This window comes from Copadichromis virginalis, linkage group LG9 (assembly GCF_057382275.1).
Source record: "Copadichromis virginalis isolate Kocher_CV1m ecotype Utaka linkage group LG9, C_Virginalis_male_GT1.1, whole genome shotgun sequence".
Lineage (NCBI taxonomy): Eukaryota > Metazoa > Chordata > Actinopteri > Cichliformes > Cichlidae > Copadichromis > Copadichromis virginalis.
Window position 1 is genome coordinate 27,952,130 of NC_140626.1, and position 19,942 is coordinate 27,972,071.

A 19,942-nucleotide genomic window follows, 5' to 3' on the forward strand; every position below is an offset into this window, starting at 1 on the left:
TTTTTTTTTCTTTCTCTCAGCCTCTCTCTCGCACTTTTTTTCTGTTTCACTCTGCACGCGAGCCTTGTGCTTTACGCTGGGCAGAGGGGGGAGGGGCGGTAGTTACACTCAGTAGCACAGGAACAGAGCCAGAGAGAGAGAAAGAGAGGCAGGGACAACAACATTAGAAAGGTATAGTAATCATCCACAACTATTTTCGGTTGCAGATGATAAAGGATTGAGAAAGTTTATTCATGCAGGTCCATATGACAGAGAATATGCATGTTCTTTTAGTTTTCATATTATAATTTATATTTAATTGTGTTGTGGTTTGCAGTGTTTTGTGTTCTTTTCACTTTAAATTTGTGAAAGGAAAAAGCTGAAAATTTAAATAGTTAAAAATTGAAATGTGAATAGTTGATTTTTGTATTATATGATTTATTTATTACATTTTATGTGGAGTGAATAAATAAAAGTATATTTACGGTGGCCCCTAGAGACAAAGCACATACAAACTTCAAATCACGTACGAACTCTGAAGCATGTACAAACTCCAAAACATGTAAAAACACGTACAAACTCCAAAACACGTACAAACTCCAAGACATGTAAAAACACGTACAAACTCCGAAGCACGTAAAAACTCAGAAGCACATAAAAACTCAAAACACGTACAAAAGACAACAGAAGTGCTCCAGGATGCTGGGCGCAGTGTTGAGCCTTTGTTATCTTGTGGCTACACAAGCCAGCAAGTACCAACGACCGGATTTGGTGTGTGGTAATAACAGGTAAATGAACTTTTTTTTAAATTATTTGAATATATATATGAGTGCCTGTGTATAAATACACAAACAATACACACATGCTTTCAATTGTGTAATTTAAGTGATCTAGTAGCTCTGCTTTGGAAGTTCAGTTCATGCTAGAAATGTGTTTTGGAGTTTGTACGTGTTTTGTCTCTAGGGGCCACCGCATATATTTATATATAAACATATATAAATAAAACCACTTGTTTTTATGTTAGTAATTCCTTTTGTGCATAATTTTATATTATTGTTAATAATAAATTAATTAAAGCAACAAAACAACCTGAAGAGCCGGTTCGGAGCCGAAAGAGCCGGCTCTTTTTAGTGAGTCGAACCGAAAGAGCCGGTTCTCTAAAAAGAGCCGGAAATCCCATCACTAGTTGGGGGAGGCGGAGTTAAGACCGGACAGCGGCACCGAGGAGCTACTTCGTCGTTGTTTCTCTTGGAAAAGGAGGCAGAGCGGGGTTATGGGAGGAGGATTTGACCGACGTCGGATTATCAGAGATTAGCAGACTAGCAGTGCAGCAGCAGTGCCCGGCGCACAGGTGAGTATGTCGGTGCTGTTACTAGCTGCTTTGCTTCGTGTCCGGCATGCTTCACGCTGTGAGCTGCATGCAATGGAGCTCAGTTCGCATCGGTTTAAGATGTGCATATATCTCAGGTGCAGAAAAACTTCACTCTTGAAGGATTCGGGCAGAGTTTGTAAGGATTTCTGTCTCTTAATGCTGGCTGACCTGTCTGTGATATTCCTGCATGCTTCCTCTGGAATATGCATGCTACTGTCCTACTTAGTGCAGTTTGATCACGTCTGTTCGCTTCATTTTGAAGTAATAGCATCAGATCACCTCTTCCTTTTTTCTGTAAAGACCTAGTGGAGTCTAGATTTGTATAAATGATCACCACATTTGTTTAAACTTACATTTCTGGGACTTTACCGCGCGTAAAGCGTCACCTTGCACAGTAGTGTGGACAAAGTTCAAGTGCATATCAAGGTTAGCGTAGTTATTAATCGTAGACTTTAAAAAAGTTAGTTAACTGAAATTATTTTGTGAATTTTTACAACTAAGAAAACTATAATTTAGAAAAATAGAGAGATAATATGCATAGTTTTAGTTAGTTTGGTCAAAGTTTTGTTACACCTTTGCTGATGTGGACATTGATGGACATATTTCTAGAGACTGGGTGTCTATAAGACAGCTGCCTTAAAAAAATAAGACGTTTGTGTTTGTTGTAATACCTGTACTGATTTTCACAAGTCTTTACTCAGACATACAATAATAATTAAAAAGAGTAAAACTAATAAAAACTAAACCGAAACAAGGAAATCCACTCTGGAAACTAAACTGTTTTAAAAGCAAAAAGTCAAAAATGAGATAAATACTAATTAGAAAATGTGAAACTATAGTAACTTTGGTAGCCATGCATGAACTTTGCAGATGCATTAGCGGTGCACTATGAGAGAGGAATGCATGTGTTGTCTCTGCAGTCTGGAGTCATATAAACAAAGAAAAACCTGGAGGTCTAGCAGAGAGAGGAAAATGAGTGAAGGAGTGAGCATGGTGGCAGGCTGCTGGCTTAAAAATAAGAAGGTGGTGTTTTTTAAACGAGAAATGTTCCTTCTCCTTCAAATTAAAGGTTCCTTAGTTGCTCCTGTATCATCACAGTGTTGAATGAATAATTTTAACTTCCACGTTCTCCTGTTCTTTTCTTATTATAGACTTGGGAGTGGCACTTTACTTTCTTCACTATGGCTGAGACTAAGGGGAAATTTGACTTTGCCATCGACCGGGGTGGCACCTTCACCGATGTGTTCGCCCGGCTGCCCGATGGTTGTGAGAGAGTCCTTAAGCTGCTGTCCCGAGACCCCCAGAACTACAAAGATGCTCCCACTGAGGGGATCCGCAGAATCTTGGAGGAGGTAATGTTGTGCTGTCCACCTTCAGCCAAGGAAATATCAGGTTAATTGCTGTCATACTGGCTGTCATTTCACTGTTTTTATAGATTATTAATAAGCATGTATCAAAAAAAGCAGAATAGGCGGCTCAATGTGGAAACGATATGTAATATTGAGCAACACTACATTCATATCCATACATTATCTCTAGGGATAGCTGTATATGATGCTGATGTTTGCATTTCTTGACAGGAAACAGGGAAGGCGTATCCCCGCGATCAGCCTGTAGACACTTCTCTGATTGGCTGGATCAGAATGGGCACTACGGTAGCAACCAACGCGCTGCTGGAGAGGGAGGGAGAAAGGACGGCGCTCCTGGTCACAAAGGGATTCAAGGACCTGCTGCACATTGGCACTCAGGCCAGGCCAAAGCTGTTTGACTTGGTCTGTTTTTTCAGCCTGTACCAGTGATTGTACTGCATGTGGTGCTCATTAGTAGTGTGAGGCACGGCTTGTGTCTCTGCAAGGTTTAGTTATTATCTCGTTGTGCTCAGGCTTGTGGCAAGTACTGGAGTTTGCCCTGAGCTAGCTGTAGAGTTAACACATTAAGTGGTCGCTTATCTGTAAAGCTCAGGTTACGGATCAGTAAACTGTGGCTTACTGTGCTGTACATAGATTTTTTTTTTCTTTAACCTTTAAGGTCAGCAGAACACACCAACTAAACCTGATAAGCTTTTGCACCATAACAGTCTGAAGCCTTAGCTGGTAAAAGCAGTTACTGTTATTGTTTATCACTTTCTGGCTCTTCCCAGTACATGCGCTTTGAGCTGGTATACCTTGTGTTTGCACGTGCGTAACAGGAGGTCGCGGTGCCTGACGTCCTGTACGAGGAGGTGATCGAGGTGGACGAGCGAGTCGTCCTCAGGCAAGATGGTTGTCAGCTGCCCAGAAAAGATCCCGAACGGATTGTCACAGGTGCGAGGGGCAGTTGTGCGCTCCCTTTACTGCTAATTTCTTCTGCCGTGTTAGCAGTATGTGGCTTCAGGTTTTTAGTCCATCCAGAATTGCCTAATATTATACCTTTTAAACATTAGCAGGTTATCAGTATCAGTGTGAGCCTTTAGCTAAAGCATTGTTGTTACTCCCAAAGATCTAATTTCCACATCTGAAAAGTGAACTGATGACTTCATGGGCTCAGTCACTGGTTTCATGCTATATTGTAAATTACTGGAGTCAGAAAGGAGAATCCTTCAGGTATATGCTCATGTCCCATTTCAGTACGCTTCATAAACTGCACTGCCAGTGGGAATGTGGAACAGTGGGTACGCCCATCTTTCACACTGACTGTGCCACTCCACAAAGCGTCGTGTGGTGCCTGTACAAACTGTGGAATCTTGTCAATCTAAACAGACTGAAAAATCATGAGGTTAATTAAACCAGTAATTCAGCTACCTCGACTTCCTTGAAAAACTGACAGCTATAACAAGCTAACAAGCACTAAATAGCCCATTATTTATACAATAATAATGCATTTGCCCAACAAGCAAAACAATGGTTCAAGTGCAAAATGCAGCTTTGCATTTTTAATGCAAAATGCAAAGCATGGCAACACATCTAATCTGTGGAAACACCTGGATGAAGCACAATGATTTTCTTTGGCATTGTGTGTAAATATTTTAAATATATAACAAAATATTTCAGGTGAGAGTTATGTTTTGAATTTATTTTTTCAGAGTGAGGAAAGTAATGAAAATAAGTTCTGTTGGCTATTGGTTCAAACATGGAAGCCTTAACTGACATAATTTCACTTAATCCCACTAATCCCTTTGTGTGTCTTTCCCAGGCAGTACTGGGGATTCCCTTGAGGTGTGGAAGGAGTTAGACTTGGAGCAAGTAGAAAAGGACCTGAGAGGAGTTTTGGCCCGTGGTATCACCAGTCTGGCTGTCCTTCTTCTGCACTCGTACACGTCAGTATTACAGCTTCTTTAATATTTACTCACGATCCTAGTCTGTTCTCTTGTCCTCTCCTAGTAACTTGCTTCCATTCTATAAATAAGACCTCGGTCTACCGACGTCATACCTCAGCAGCCTTATCTCTTATCTCGGTACCCAATAGTTCTCATTTTATGCTTTTTGTCACATGTCACACTGAAAGCCCAGACTTGGTGTTCTTTGCTTTAAGAAAAAGGTGATCAATGGACACTGAAGTGATAAGACAAACACATTATACTGCAGAACAAATTACGTAAGAGTTTAATGTTTCACTTGCTTTCTAGGATTACGTCTCTTTCTCTCTGTGCTTCAGATGGTCCGAGCATGAGAAAGCAGTGGGCTCTCTGGCTCGTCGCTTGGGCTTCAGCCAGGTGTCTCTTTCCAGTGAGGTCATGCCGATGGTGCGGGCGGTGCCTCGAGGATATACAGTCTGCGCCGATGCCTACCTCACACCCAAAATTCACCAGTATCTAAAAGGTTTCACCTCAGGCTTCAAGGATGGCCTGAAGGTTTGTTTTTCTCGCGCATCAGTCGATATGTTTCAGGGGATGACAATTTTCAGAACTCTATTGTATGCATAAGTACTTTTCCTCTCAGTTAGACACTCTCCCACCACCCCTTTAAGTACCACCAGAGACAAACAGCAGCTCTCAACCATACAGCCCACATATAAATATGTACTTAACCACACCTTTAAACTAGTCTGAAAACATAAACCTCTCATGTCTGTGTGTCTTCAGGATGTAGATGTGTTGTTCATGCAGTCAGATGGAGGCTTGACTCCCATGGAGCAGTTCTGCGGTTCACGGGCTATTCTATCCGGCCCGGCGGGAGGTGTGGTGGGATACGCCATCACCTCTTACAGCCAGATGGAGAAAAAGCCTGTGATTGGCTTTGACATGGGCGGTGAGTGTATGTGGGAGCAAAGGAGACAACTGAGAATCTTCTGGATATTGTCTTGAAGTCTTTTTGTGTGATCTTCATACAGTTTGTTGTCTTCCATGTGCCACATCCAGGATTTGATATTTCTGATCCTATGGAGTAAAGTTACGCTTCTCTTTTGGGCGATGTTTTTAACTTTGGTTTTTATCTTTAGCTTTTCGTGCCTACATGCTCTCGTTTGTTGTTGTCTGCAGGAACGTCCACAGATGTGAGTCGGTATGCAGGCCAGTATGAGCATGTGTTTGAGGCTACCACAGCTGGAGTCACCCTGCAAGCACCTCAGCTGGACATCAACACTGTGGCTGCAGGCGGAGGATCGCGACTGTTTTTCAGGCAAGTTTGCACAAATTGTGTAACGGACGGTGGGACTAGCTCCATATTTGCGAGCAATCTTCTATAATACCAGTATAATGTGATGATGTGGTAATTGTGATATTACCCATTTTGACTTTGATTGTTTTATATTTTATTTATTTTCTTATTTAATGACTACTCTCTGTATTTATCTTCTTTCTAACCCTACCAGATCAGGGATGTTTGTAGTTGGACCAGAGTCTGCAGGAGCACATCCAGGACCAGCCTGCTACAGAAAAGGTAACAGCTTTTCCGTTATTCATGTTCTACTGTTGCCAGCAGTTGTTGTTCGTTCTTTCTTTCTTTCTTTCTTTCTTTCTTTCTTTCTTTCTTTCTTTCTTTCTTTCTTTCTTTCTTTCTCTCTTTCTCTCTTTCTCTCTTTCTTTCTTTCTCTCTCTCTTTCTTTCTCTCTTTCTCTCTCTCTCTCTCTTTCTCTATCTAGTGAACCATTAATTGTGCAGTTTCAGCTCTTTTTTTCCCCTTTTTCTCTTTTTAAAATCATTATACTGAGTCCAGCACCCACTGGCACGGAGCTTGTTCTCCTGTCCTGTTCCCGAGGTTAATCATCCGATTTATGCGTCAGAAGGCTGGAAATTGGCACGTCCAAAGTTGAGATGATATAACACAAACTTGCCTCATAGTTCTCAGTCAGAACTGTAAAGTAAGATAAGATAAGATAAGATAACTCTTTATTGTCATTGCACAGTCATACATAGTACAGTAGTACAATGAAATTGGAAAAACTGTCCTACGTCGGCACTACATATAACACAACACGACACGATATGACACATCACAACGTAACAAACAACACAACACAGTATATTAACTTAGTATAAAAAAGAAGAATAAGTGTATGTGTATTGCACACTGTTATTATTGCACATTAATTATTATTGCACCTTGTTATAAATATAAATATTATTGTTATTGTTTTAAACATTGTTACCTCCCCCTAAAAAGTCCAGGGAGGTATCCAGTCAGGTCAGCTATTTACACTGATCAGGGCTATTGCCCTGTTGTAAAAGCTGTCCTTGAGTCTATTTGTTCGGGACCTCAGCAGCCTGAACCTCCTGCCAGACGGCAGCAGCTTAAACACCCGGTGTCCTGGGTGTGTGCAGTCCCGTAGGATGCTGCGTGCCCTCTTGAGACAGCGAGTGCTGTACAGGTCCTTCAGGGAGGGAAGAGGATGTCCAATGATTTTTTGGGCCATGTTGATGACCCTCTGGAGTGCCTTTCTGTGTGCTGTGGTGCAGCTGGAGAACCACACACCGATGCAATATGTCAGCACACTTTCAATGGAGCAGTGGTAGAAGACGGTCAGCAGCTCCTTCTTCAGGTCCATTTTTCTGAGGATTCTCAGAAAGTGGAGACGCTGTTGGGCCTTCTTTAAGACCGCAGAGGTGTTAGCGCTCCATTGGAGGTCTGTGTCTATGTGCACACCCAGAAACTTGAAACTGGAGACCCTTTCCACGCACTCCCCGTTGATGCTGACAGGCTGCAGCTCGGACTTCCTCCTTCTGAAGTCAACTACCAGTTCTTTTGTTTTGGTGGTATTGAGGTCCAGGTTGTTGTCTGCACACCAATCTGACAGCCTCTGAACTTCAGCTCTGTATGCAGTCTCATCTCCCCCTGAGATGAGCCCCACCACAGTGGTATCATCTGCAAACTTGATGACTGTGTTGTCTGGGTGGGAACTAACACAGTCATGTGTGTACAGAGTGTACAGTAGGGGACTCAGTACACAGCCTTGTGGAGAGCCGGTGTTGAGGCTGAGGGCTGAGGAAAGATGAGGCCCCACTCTAACTCTCTGTACACGGTCTGAGAGGAAGTCTCTGATCCAGCGGCAGGTGGTGGAAGGAAGTCCAATTTCCAGCAGTTTATCTATTAGTCTGTCCGGGAGTATCGTATTGAAAGCAGAGCTAAAGTCAACAAAGAGCAGCCTGGCGTAACGGCCCTGCACTTCCAGGTGAGAGATGGTGGTGTGGAGCGTTGTAGCAATGGCATCTTCAGTTGATCTGTTAGCTCTGTATGCAAACTGGAGCGGGTCGAGTGTGGGTGGCAGGCAGGACATGATGTGACGTCGGACCAGTTTCTCAAAGCACTTCATTATAACAAGTGTGTTAACAAAAAGAAATCGGAGTCTTCTTTGTTGACGTTCCCTGTAGATTCATTGGTTAGCCTTAAGCTTCATTTCAGATACCACCATCCTCGGTGCCAAGTAAAGCACTGAACGCTAACGCTGACTCAAAACTCAGAACAATGGGGTTATTGAAAAACAGACCGAGACCTGATTCCCTGTCGGGTGCTGTGGTATTTTCCCAGGTGGACCTCTGACTGTGACAGATGCTAACTTAGCCCTGGGTCGTCTCATCCCTTCCTTCTTCCCAAAGATCTTCGGGCCCAAAGAGAATGAGCCTTTGTCCCTGGAAGAGACCACGAAGCATTTCCGTCAACTCACTGAAGAGATCAACATCTTCCTGTCTTCAAACCAATCACAGGCACTGATATGTACTGGACTACTTTGTGGAGTAAGTTCAATAATTTATGATGATATTAGGTTTAAATGCTCTTCGTGCTTTCATTTGAAGGCTGATGCTAATGGGGCCAACCACTCACACAGCAGACAATCAGAGATGAGCATGGAAGCGGTTGCCATGGGATTCATTCGTGTCGCCAATGAGGCAATGTGCCGGCCAATCAGAGCTCTCACACAGGTATGTTTGGTATTAAACTGTGTTTTCTACATTTCAGCATAAAAAATCATCTTGTTGTTCTCTCTCCCACTCATTTCCCACCTGCTCCACTCTTGCAGGCCAAAGGCCACGATACATCTCAGCATGTGTTGGCGTGTTTCGGGGGGGCAGGCGGTCAACATGCTTGTGCGATTGCCCGCTCTCTTGGGATGAAGACTGTCTTTATACATAAGTAAGGCTTCTAGATTCTGTTTCACTAGAGGTGAAAGACAGCTGAGAGCCACGGAGTGAGCAGTTGCCCGTGTTTATGATTTGCAGGTACAGCGGCGTGCTGTCAGCGTACGGTCTGGCTCTAGCAGATGTGGTGGAGGAGGTGCAGGAGCCGTGCTCTCTGCAGTACAAGCCGGCGTCCTTCAGTGAGCTTGATCAAAGGGTTGAGCAGCTATCCAAACGCTGCCACGATACACTCCGTGCACGAGGCTTCACCAGGTTAGAAACCACAAAACAATACATGGGCTGGGGTCAAGCACATCTGTAAGACTCCAGGCATGCTAGTCAACTTTCAAAGCTAAACCGCATACTGCAGCTTTTACAGCAGCATGGCTTTATAGCAGAAGAGTCTGGATGTTAAACTGGTGTGCCTGCAGTCCAGTATCTGCTTTCTTCCGGTCCCAGATGTTTACACACTATTGTTAAAAGAAGAGGAGGTGCTACTCAGTAGTGAACATGGCTGTGTCCCACCTCTTTTGAGACGTGTAGCTGTTATAAAAATCAGAATTTGCTGATATTTTTGTAAAAATGGTTCATTTTCTCAATTTCTCGCTTTAAAAATTTGATATGTGATATGTTCTATTTTGAATAAAATATGAGCTTATGAGATTTGCAAATCTTTGCATTCTGTTTTTAGCTTTATTCTGCACAGGGTCCCAACGTTTTTGGAATCGGGGGTTGTATATAAAATTCTTAAATCCACAGAATAAAGTGAAGTATGAATATGTGTGAAACAAGTAGAGGTGACTATAAAAGTTTCTGTCCATTCAATTCGGATATGCATAATTTAAAGGATGAATGTTAAGGAGGCACCAACTCATTTAAAGATTTAAAAGCAAATAATAAAATGAAAAAGGGACTTTGTGGCCTTGCTTACATTTTGTTAAAGTGAAAAAAGCAAAGACGTGAATGTTAAGAAGTCATGATGTTTGTTGAACAATCGTAGCCGCTAGACTAAAGTAGTCTTGTTTGTCGTCCGCTTCAGCGGTCAGATAACCACCGAGGTTTTCCTCCACATGCGTTACGAGGGCACGGACTGCGCTCTCATGGTTACCGCTGCCGGATACCCCAGCAACGCCCGGTCCTGTAGAGCCGGAGACTTTCGTAGTGCCTTCACCAAACGGTTTGCTCCTCTTCTCTTTACCCATTCATGTCCTGAGCTTCTGGCTGCTACATGTTTTCGCTTTCAGAGGGCTAAATCACTGCTGCGTACACTTTGTTTATATTTTTGGCTGTTGTTGCTCATCTTCTTTTATCTTTAGGAGAAAATATTACATGACATTTGTACACAGGACCCTTGATTTCTTACTCCTCCTCTTAACTCTTTTTTTTCCTTCTTCTTATTACAGTTATCTGAAGGAGTTCGGGTTCACCATCCCAGACAGACCCATCATGGTGGATGACATCAGAGTGAGGGGTTGTGGGCAATCTGGTATTACATCAGTTTACAAAGCAGAAATGGGACACAGACAGGCCAAACCAGCCACGGTAAATGGAGTCACTTACCGGGTACCACATATATCACTTATCAGACATGATCACACGCAGGCAGTCTCACCAAGGCCTGAAGGAAAAACGATCAAACCTGGGCCGCTGCATGGTCACCGGCTCAAGCTGTGACCACGTCTGAGTTTTTAGAAGCTGAAAAAAAAGAGCCTTTAATAAAACAAAGGTGAACATAAAAAAGCAGCATGGGAGAAGTGGGAGATGTTCACAGACAAATGTTCTGTTCCATCATTGTAATATTGATGTTTTACCTAAACTTGTGGGCACATTTATTTCATGTCACTCTGTTTCTGCTCTTCTGTGTAGATAACCAAGTGTTACTTCGAGGGCGGTTACGTCGACACCAGTGTGTATCTATGGGAGGAGCTGCCGTGTGGTCACAGCATCCAGGGACCAGCCATCATCATTGACAAAAACAGGCAGGCATTTGCTTTTTGCTGACAACTACCAAATTAAACATATCTAAATAATGTTTTATATTCTTTATGCTCTCCTTTTTGCATTTTTTGAACTCAGGACATTAAAATCTATTTAAATTAAGCAAATTAAACCTCTGCGTTATCAGTTGAGGTCCTTGTTTCAGCAGTTTTTACTTCTGTGGATGTGATTTTTAATTTCCTGTGCTGATTTTGAAATGTATTGTACTTTGTACATGATTTGCTCCGGTTTCCTCCATCAGCACCATCCTGGTGGAGCCCTGTTGTGAGGCTCGTCTGACAGAAGGTGGTGACGTTTGCATGACGGTAGGCTCAGACCCTCACTGCGCCCTCGGCACTGAGCTCAACACAGTGCAGCTCTCCATCTTCTCCCATCGCTTCATGAGCATCGCGGGTATGCCAGCATGCAAAATCAGATGAGGAAGAAGGTTGTTGAAGAGTATGAACTTCCTGTTTACCTCTTCTGTCTTCCCCTACAGAGCAGATGGGCAGAGTTCTGCAAAGAACCTCCATCTCCACGAACATCAAGGAGCGACTTGACTTCTCCTGTGCTGTGTTTGGACAGGATGGAGGTCTGGTGTCCAACGCACCTCACATCCCCGTCCACCTGGGAGCCATGCAGGAGACTGTCCAGTACCAGGTGAGGCACGAACAGTCCAGCCATGTGTGAGTGAGTTTTTCTTAGTGTGGCCATACACGTTGAATGACAAAAGGATGTTGTTTTTTTTCTTCTGTGAGCAGCTCAGATCACTTGGGAATAAGCTCAAAGAAGGGGATGTGATTTTGAGTAACCACCCATCTGCTGGGGGCAGCCATCTCCCAGACCTCACAGTGATCACACCGGTCAGTCCACCACGCTTTTCAACACTATTTCTTCCCTCAAATTCTTCTTCTATTCTTTCCTCATTGCCTTTTTTCTTTCTTGTTCAGGTGTTTAGAAAAGGAGTGAGCGGCCCTGTGTTCTTTGTGGCCAGCAGGGGGCACCACGCCGACATAGGTGGCATCACTCCAGGCTCCATGCCACCCCATTCCACTTCCCTTCAGCAGGAGGGCGCTGTCTTCACTTCCTTTAAGCTTGTCACTGGTGGGGTCTTCCAGGAAGAAGGTAAGTGAGGAGGAGACGAGTCAGGACCTGAATGTGACACACTTCTGAAAGGAGAGAGCATAGAAAATCAAGAGATGACACTTAACTTAAGATAAAGAGTCATTCTTTGGCACTTAAAGGACTCTTTGTTTTTAAAATTACTAGTAAATAATAGTTGTTGTTTTTTTTATTGCTCTGTTGACAATTTTATTTTATTTTTTTAGCATTCATTTTGTTTTCTAGACCCCTTACTTCCTCTCCCATCTCTCTGTATCAGCTGTAACTGAAGCTCTGATAGCTCCAGCCCAATACCCAGGCTGCTCTGGGACTCGAAATCTCCATGACAACCTGTCAGACCTGCGGGCTCAGGTGGCGGCCAATCAGAGAGGGAGCCAGCTGGTGGGAGAGCTGATTGACAGTTATGGACTTGCTGTGGTTCAGGCCTACATGGGATACATCCAGGTAAACTGTTGCTACAAGCAAAAATTTAAAGAAGAAAAATTTGATTTTTTGCCCCTCAAAAGGTTGATGATTTCAAATCTCAGTGACCTTGACCTGAAGCACAGAGGTCAAGATTTCTGAAAATCTTGTGAATGCAATAACTTGAGAACAAGGCGATGAGAGGTAGCACTGGTGGCCGCAAGTATTCTTATTTCTGAAAAGTATGGGCTATGAGGGTGTTGTAAAGCCTCTGTGCATTTTAGAGCAACGCAGAACTGGCGGTGAGGGACATGCTGAGAGACTTTGCACGGCGGCGGCGGCAGGAGACGGGCTCCTTGGAGGTGGAGTCAGAGGATTTCATGGACGACGGAACACCAATCAGACTGCGGGTTCAGATTAATGAAGAAGAGGTGAGGAGGAATCGTAACACAGCATATTTATTAGTTTGCAAAGCTGGGATAGAAACCGCTCTTCAAGAAGGACTGTGATTGGTTAAATGTGTGAACCTCCTTCTTTACAGGGCAGTGCGGTGTTTGACTTCACAGGGACAGGAACAGAGGTGTGGGGGAACTGCAACGCTCCACGGGCCATCACCCTGTCTGCACTTATCTACTGCCTGCGCTGCATGGTTGGACAGGACATCCCCCTCAATCAGGTAAAAATCCAGTTCTAGGAGCTCTTGGCTCACTTTGAATAACTCGTGGTTTGAATGTTGGTTGTAATTTTTGGGGCGGGGGGCTATCGTGATTCATCTGGGCTGCTTTTTTGACCACCTTTCTTTTCCCATGTTTAGGGTTGCCTCGCACCCATCAATGTCATCATCCCTCCTGGGTCCATCCTCCAGCCTTCCCAGAATGCAGCTGTGGTTGGAGGAAACGTGCTCACATCCCAGAGAGTGGTTGATGTGATTTTTAAGGCGTTTGAGGTGTGCGCGGCCTCACAGGTAAATGATATTCCAAAATATGTTTGCAAAAATGCATGTTTCTACTGTGAAGCTTGACTGATGAAGCATACATTTGATAGCTATGTACCGCTTTTCGACTGTTGTATGTTTTCCACCTGTAGAGTAAACAACTTGTTGACATGGTGTGAAACACAATGCGTTGGCATTCAACTGACTAGTTAATGGCGTTTTGTTTATTTCGCTCCTTCCATTAGGGCTGTATGAACAACATTTCATTTGGAAGTGAGAAAATTGGTTATTATGAGACAGTTGCTGGAGGAGCTGGGGCAGGGCCGGGCTGGAACGGGCGGAGTGGAGTTCATACTCACATGACAAACACCCGCATCACTGACCCAGAGATTCTGGAGAAGAGGTGGGATATAAGTTGACGATTTGTGTCGTGTGATGATATCATTTCTGTTATTCATCTGAATGCCGTCTGTGTCCTTCTGATGTTCAGGTATCCAGTGGTTTTAGAGCAGTTCTCTCTACGGCCCGGCTCAGGGGGTGCAGGGAAATACTGCGGTGGAGACGGTGTGATTCGTAAACTTCTGTTCAGGAACAAGGTTGTTCTGTCCGTACTGACAGAGAGGCGATCCACTCGCCCCTATGGCCTCCGGGGTAAATTTTCAATATCAAAGCCTGATGACAGTCCCAATGTCCTCAACAATTTTAAAAAAAAAGTCTAAATGCTCACATTTTCCTTACTTAATCTTAAAAAATGTAATCTTTTGTTGGCGGTCAGGGGGAGATGATGGTGTAGCAGGGCTGAACCTCCTCCACAGAGCTGAAGGCAGAGTCCTCAACCTGGGAGCCAAGACCAGTGTCAGCCTTGACCCCGGGGTAAGGCTGTGCACGTGTGAAGCACCGTCGTGCTTTAGTGTACTTATAATGACACTACACAGAAAAAATGCCAGCCCAGAATAACTATATACAAGATGGCCGTAGCATCCAAGTCTGAAAACAACAGAAAGTTGAAGCCAGCGGCCATCAGTGGGCTCTGGTTGCAAAAAGCAATCTAAATCTATATCTGAGGTGTCTTGAATTATTGATTTCTATAGGAAAATGAGCTTACTTCTTGTTTACTGTAAACTCATGAAAAATACATTTGTCTCTTGTTACAATTTTTATTTTTATTAGTTTTTAGATTATTTTGGGGTCATTTTGCCTTCATTAGATACTGAAGCAAGGAAGATAGACAGACAAGAAAGAAGGGGGAAGTCACTGAGCAATTTAGATAAAAGTGGCAGAACTGAAACGGGTTAAACTTAAGGACATGGCTTTATTGTGGTTGAAAAACCATCAATTATTATCATGGAGGCAACATCAATTGTTTTGGTGGTTTTTAAGCCTTGTGTTTAGCAGGGTTGGCCACTTCCAAGTTAAAGGAAGTAGGACAGGAACACCCAGAGTCCAGTTTCCTCTTGGAAGTGGAAATGAAGCAGGTGGAGGGCTCGGATGGAGATCGGGAGGAAGTGGGTCATATGAATGGGAGCCTGAAAGGCAGAATGACAGAAGAAGCTACTCGGTTCACAAAAGGCTGGAAAGAAATGACAACATGAGAAAGCAGTGCAGGCAGATTAGTGATGCATTTAAAGCCAGAACTGCGCAGCTATCTTAAATTATAATTCACTTTGATATTAAATAACAAGCTAACGTTGGTGAATCAAAAATGTGCTGATAAACAAATTGTATGCACCAGAGAAACTGAACATCTGTCCAGTCAGAGCAGAGATGTCAAACCTATATTACATCATGGGTCACGTACAGCCCACTTTAGTGTTAAGTGGTCCAGACCAGTGAACATTCCCTATTTGTCACTGCACAGAAGCAACTGCACATTGAATCCTGGAGATATCTTAACATAAGAAAAACAACTGCAGTTACAACAGTATGTCGTTTTTCTACACTATGGAGACTCCTGACTTAAAAATACAGTTTAAACTCCAGAATTTATGCCCTCCGCATTTTTTCCAAAGCAGTCCAGTGGGCTGGATTGGAGTCTTTGTAAGGCATATTCTGACACCCCTATCTTAGAAAGCCTTTGTTTCCAACTGTAGGCTGAAGAACAAAATAATTGCGCCCACCTGTTACACCCCTAATAATGCATTACTTTACTTTAACATGAAATGGCACACTGGCCATGAAGACCAAAATCATTGCTTGGGTTGGGTATAAACATGGAAACCAAGCCTTAAGTAACACCTAGAGGAGCTTCGTTTTGTGGTACTTCTGTTGCTTCATCATAGCTTTTGTGTTTGTGTGTGTCCCCAAACAGGACATGTTCTGCCTCTACACCCCTGGAGGAGGTGGATATGGAAAAGAAGAGGAAGCAAACAATAGGCCTCAGACCAAGCGAAGGCGCTTGAATGAGACATTCTCCGAGAGGGGTAGCATCTTTGAATACAGAATGGCACAAGAGGGAGTGTGAAAAGACGTGAGAAAAGGAGGAAGAGTTAAGACAGTTTTGTCATTGTACTGCAAAATATTTGCGAGACACATACTGAGTAAAAAGGATTTCAAGCCTACATGCAGGCTGTCAGAATTTCAGATTTTTACTTGAACACCATTAAAAGATTTTTTTTTTTTTTGCAGTGTCCGTGTTTAAAAGATGCAGCACATGTGGCGTGTTACACAGACAGACTGCTTACATTTGCAGGGAAGTTGGCTAAATACTAATAACTCAGGCTGGGTCTGTCCTCACTAGACTAAATATGCCATCAAAGGACCTTTGTAACGGACATACAGTTGTTATATGTCGCATATCCATCGCTCTGTTCTTATACTGAATCTACTCAGTAGTTTTAATGTTTAGTTCCATTTGATGCTTTTTCAAAAAGCATTAATTTAGACCTCAAAGAATCTTTTTTTTGTCTAATATCGATTTCAAGATGTTTTTCTTGTCCTAACAAATCAGACAAATAAACTCTATTTCTACTAAAAAGATTTTTTTTGCACCATAGCAGTCACACACACACACACACACAGATTTACTCAAAATTTCAAATGACACGACATTGTGTCTCACAAACTTCACTCATGAGGACAGTTTAAGCTTCGAATGCATTGAAACTAAACTGAATTGTGATCCAGGCACGTGCAGGCTCAAATTATTTGACCTGGATCGTGGATAGTTAATGAAAATAGTTCGATTAGGATAACTTCTGACATGCCACAAAAAAAATCCCAGGATTGTTGAATGTGTTGGTGCGGGGTGGGGGCTTGTCCCTGTTTAAAGTGTTGTCCCCTCCTCCCATCTCTGGGTCAGGAATGATCGTGGAGCAGAGCAGGAAGGATAGTGAGGGAGTGCAGGCATGCGTATGCAGCAGATAAAGAGATAGTGGTCACTGCAGGGGAGGCAGCAGGAGGCTGACGGCTGCTGGACGATTGATGCAAATCAGGTGTGTGTGTGTGTGTGTGTGTGTGTGTGTGTGTGTGTGTGTGTGTGTGTGTGTGTGTGTGTGTGTGTGTGTGTGTGTGGATATAGCTGTGCTAGAAACTCCCATTCTGGAGGCCGTGGACTGTGGATCAAAGAAAGCTTCCTTGTTTCTGGATTACAATTCCTGTGATAAAACAATCTCTCTGCTGCTGCTTGGCCCACTCTGTCTTTTCACCTTATCAACTGGCTTATTATCAGTATTAACTTTAGGAAAGTACTAAAGATAAAAAGAAATGAGAGAAGCTAGATTCACAAAATACAAAGAAAAGGGGGGGGGGAGTATTTAAAGACACATAAATGTTACACTCACACTCCGTCACACCAGTCAAAGCAGTCAGATGTGTTGGCATCACTAGAACAGCTTAAAAAAAAGTCTGTCACCAAAAATACCCACAAAAAAACTGTTTGCATAAAAAAGATTGGAGAAGCTCAAAGACACACGCTAGAAAAAAATATTTCATTGCAAATCCCCAAAAGCTGATTGATTGCAAATATTTAAGTGCATTGCCATTTAGTTTTTCAATTGATACATTTGTTTCTCATATAGTAAATAAAGTAATAATAATGACAAATTAATTTCTTGGCAGTTTCAAAACAGTCAAAGACAGCTTATAGCACAAAAATAACAAAAACAATATAAAAAGATTTTAAATCACGAGGCTGAGCGTGAGGTACTTAAGTGTTTTTTCTTTTTCTTTTACTCCCATGCAATTTCAAGTAGGAATTTCAAGTTAATTTATTTTAATATTTCAATAATGTCATTTTTACAACCTTCACTTACATAACAATACATTCAAACAAGCCTCATCCATCAGTCATATGGTATTCGCATATGTAAATTCAGTGTAATTTGTGATGATGTAACACTCAGAAGACATTCTGCTGTTCTTTTTATTTTGAGGTGACACAAAATACCTGAGGTTAAATAGGTTGGCTTGTAGCAGACCAGCTACACCGCTGCTTTATATATAAAGGGCATCAGAAGATTTATTCACAAAATAATCATGAAAAAAAAATAGCTTGTTATTTTCACGTGACTAGCCAAGCTTTATATTTAAAAATTTTGATTCTCAAAATACAAAAGTTCTGAATTTTTTTTTTAAAAGTAACAGAAACCATCATCTAAAACCAGTGATCTTGCATATAAAGAAAACATGCTTACCAGCCACTTCATTAGGTACACCTATTGAACTTTTCATTAATACAAATCTGCTAATCAGACAGCAGCAACTCAGTTTATTTATTTATATAGACATGGTCAAAATGACCTGCAGAAGTTAGAAAGATTAGACTTAATTGACTAATTTAATTGACTTTGATCACTCCACGGTTGGTCCCAGACTGGCTTGTCTGAGTATTTTAGAAACTGCCGATCCACTGGGATTTTCCCACACAACCATCTCTAGGGTTTGCACAGTAGTCCAAAAACAGGGGAAATATCAAGTCAGTGGCAGGAAAGGGGGAAAAAAACAGTTACTGAATAACTACTCATTACATCCAGGGTATGCAGAAGAGCATCTCTGGGTACAAAAACTGCTGATCCTTAAAGCAGATGAGAAACGGCAGAGGAGTACCACACCAGGTGCCACTCCTGTCAGGTAAGAACGGGAAATTGAGGATACAATTTGCAAAGGATCACCAAAATTGTACAATAGAAGATTGTAAGAATGTTTGATTTGATGAGGCTTGATTTCTGCTGCAACATTTGGATGTCAGAGTTGGAATCTTGGATTAAAATAAAACAAAACTTAAAAGCATGGATCCATCCTGTCTTGTATCAACAGTTCAGGCTGGTGCTGGTCATCTAATAATGTGGATGATATTTCTTTTAGTCACCCAGATATGAACGGAGAATTGTTTAAATGCCACAGCCTACCCAATGTCCTCAGATGACCTGGACAGTAACTAGATCTCAGTCAAACAGCATATTTGGGATGTAGTGGAATAGGAGATTTGCATCATGGATGTGCAGCTGACAAATCTACAACTGTGTGATTAGCTTCATGTCAATATGGATAAAAATCTCTGGAGAAATGTTTCCAGTTCCTTATTGAATTGAAGGAAACTCAAAACACAATGTGGGGTCCCACCCACTGCTAATAAGGTGTACCTAATAAAGTGGCTGCAGAGTGTAAATAAACATAAATAGTGCAACCACAATACGGCATATTCATGTAAAGTTAGCAGGATTTTGCACTTAACAGCGTAATTGTTATACAGCCTCACAAAACACTGAACAGCACTGTTAATATAAACATTTTATTTACATACCCTGTTAAACTCCAGAACATTCTTTGGATACCCAAAACTTTTGAGCTGACCTACTCAGTACTGTAAAAAAAGAAATCACAGTAAAATGTCAGAAAACTAACAAAACATTCACTTGTCAAGGTAAGGAGACTTTTAAAAGCAGCTTCCTATAAAAGATGATTGTAATGGCATTTAAAATAGTGCAAAATAACCAGCAGTGCAAATTCTGCAGGAAATGATTCAGTTTGAGGTACGTTTTGGCTGTCAGGATGTGAAAAATAGTCTCCAGTGTCATGACAAGCTGTCAGATTCTCAGATTATATCACTTGAACTGAGTTCAGACTAAAACAAAGATATTACAAAAATTACACTGTCTCCAGAAATCTTTTGTTTTCTTCCCAGTACAGATTTCCTTTCCCCTTACACACAATGACAGAAAAAAAGAGTAAACAAGGCCAATGCCACCATCAATAGAAGCATCACAGACGTACATGAACAAATGGTATCTCTTGGTATCTATCATAATTTAGATGTAGGCACTGATCTGTGCACTGTCGCACCATAAAGACAAAGATGCAATGTCTTCATTTACTAACTCTACAGTGTCAGTCTTTAGCTCATATTTACTGCATAGGCCTTGTAGTCCAGTTCTTTGTGGCTTTGTATGTGTAATACATTCAGTAGTCACAATAGGTAGAAAACATTCAAAAAATGATAATAAAGGTTAAAAAAAGAAGCTTGTATATGCAAATAAAGAAACAGTGCAAACTATAGGTGCAGTGCAATGACTTTACACAGTTTCACTGAAAGACTGAGGTAGATACTCGTTTTGTTGTACAGTTATAAAAGGTTTTCTTTCAGTGAAGCCATGTAATACTCCATACACTTTCTTTCTTCTTTTTTTTTAAA

General features: G+C 42.1%; 1 protein-coding gene across 2 annotated transcripts; it reads left to right on the forward strand.

Moving 5' to 3' along the window:
• Positions 1-1,169: 1,169 nt before the first annotated feature.
• oplah (5-oxoprolinase, ATP-hydrolysing) lies at positions 1,170-19,808 on the forward strand. 2 transcript variants are annotated; one of them, XM_085468578.1, is made up of 28 exons: positions 1,170-1,330; positions 2,503-2,703; positions 2,932-3,123; positions 3,540-3,654; positions 4,523-4,646; positions 4,985-5,180; positions 5,412-5,577; positions 5,808-5,946; positions 6,140-6,207; positions 8,293-8,468; positions 8,559-8,684; positions 8,783-8,895; positions 8,982-9,152; positions 9,919-10,056; positions 10,283-10,421; positions 10,746-10,858; positions 11,119-11,270; positions 11,356-11,516; positions 11,618-11,719; positions 11,807-11,981; positions 12,238-12,422; positions 12,665-12,811; positions 12,922-13,056; positions 13,195-13,344; positions 13,560-13,717; positions 13,805-13,965; positions 14,090-14,187; positions 15,623-19,808. In XM_085468578.1, exons 2-28 carry the CDS (start codon positions 2,533-2,535, stop codon positions 15,773-15,775), a joined length of 3,924 nt encoding a protein of 1,307 aa, XP_085324704.1. In that variant the 5' UTR covers positions 1,170-1,330; positions 2,503-2,532; the 3' UTR covers positions 15,776-19,808. The 2 variants fall into 2 exon arrangements, with proteins under 2 accessions (XP_085324704.1, XP_085324703.1); XM_085468577.1 differs by lacking the exon at positions 1,170-1,330 and adding an exon at positions 2,244-2,374.
• Positions 19,809-19,942: the final 134 nt, after the last annotated feature.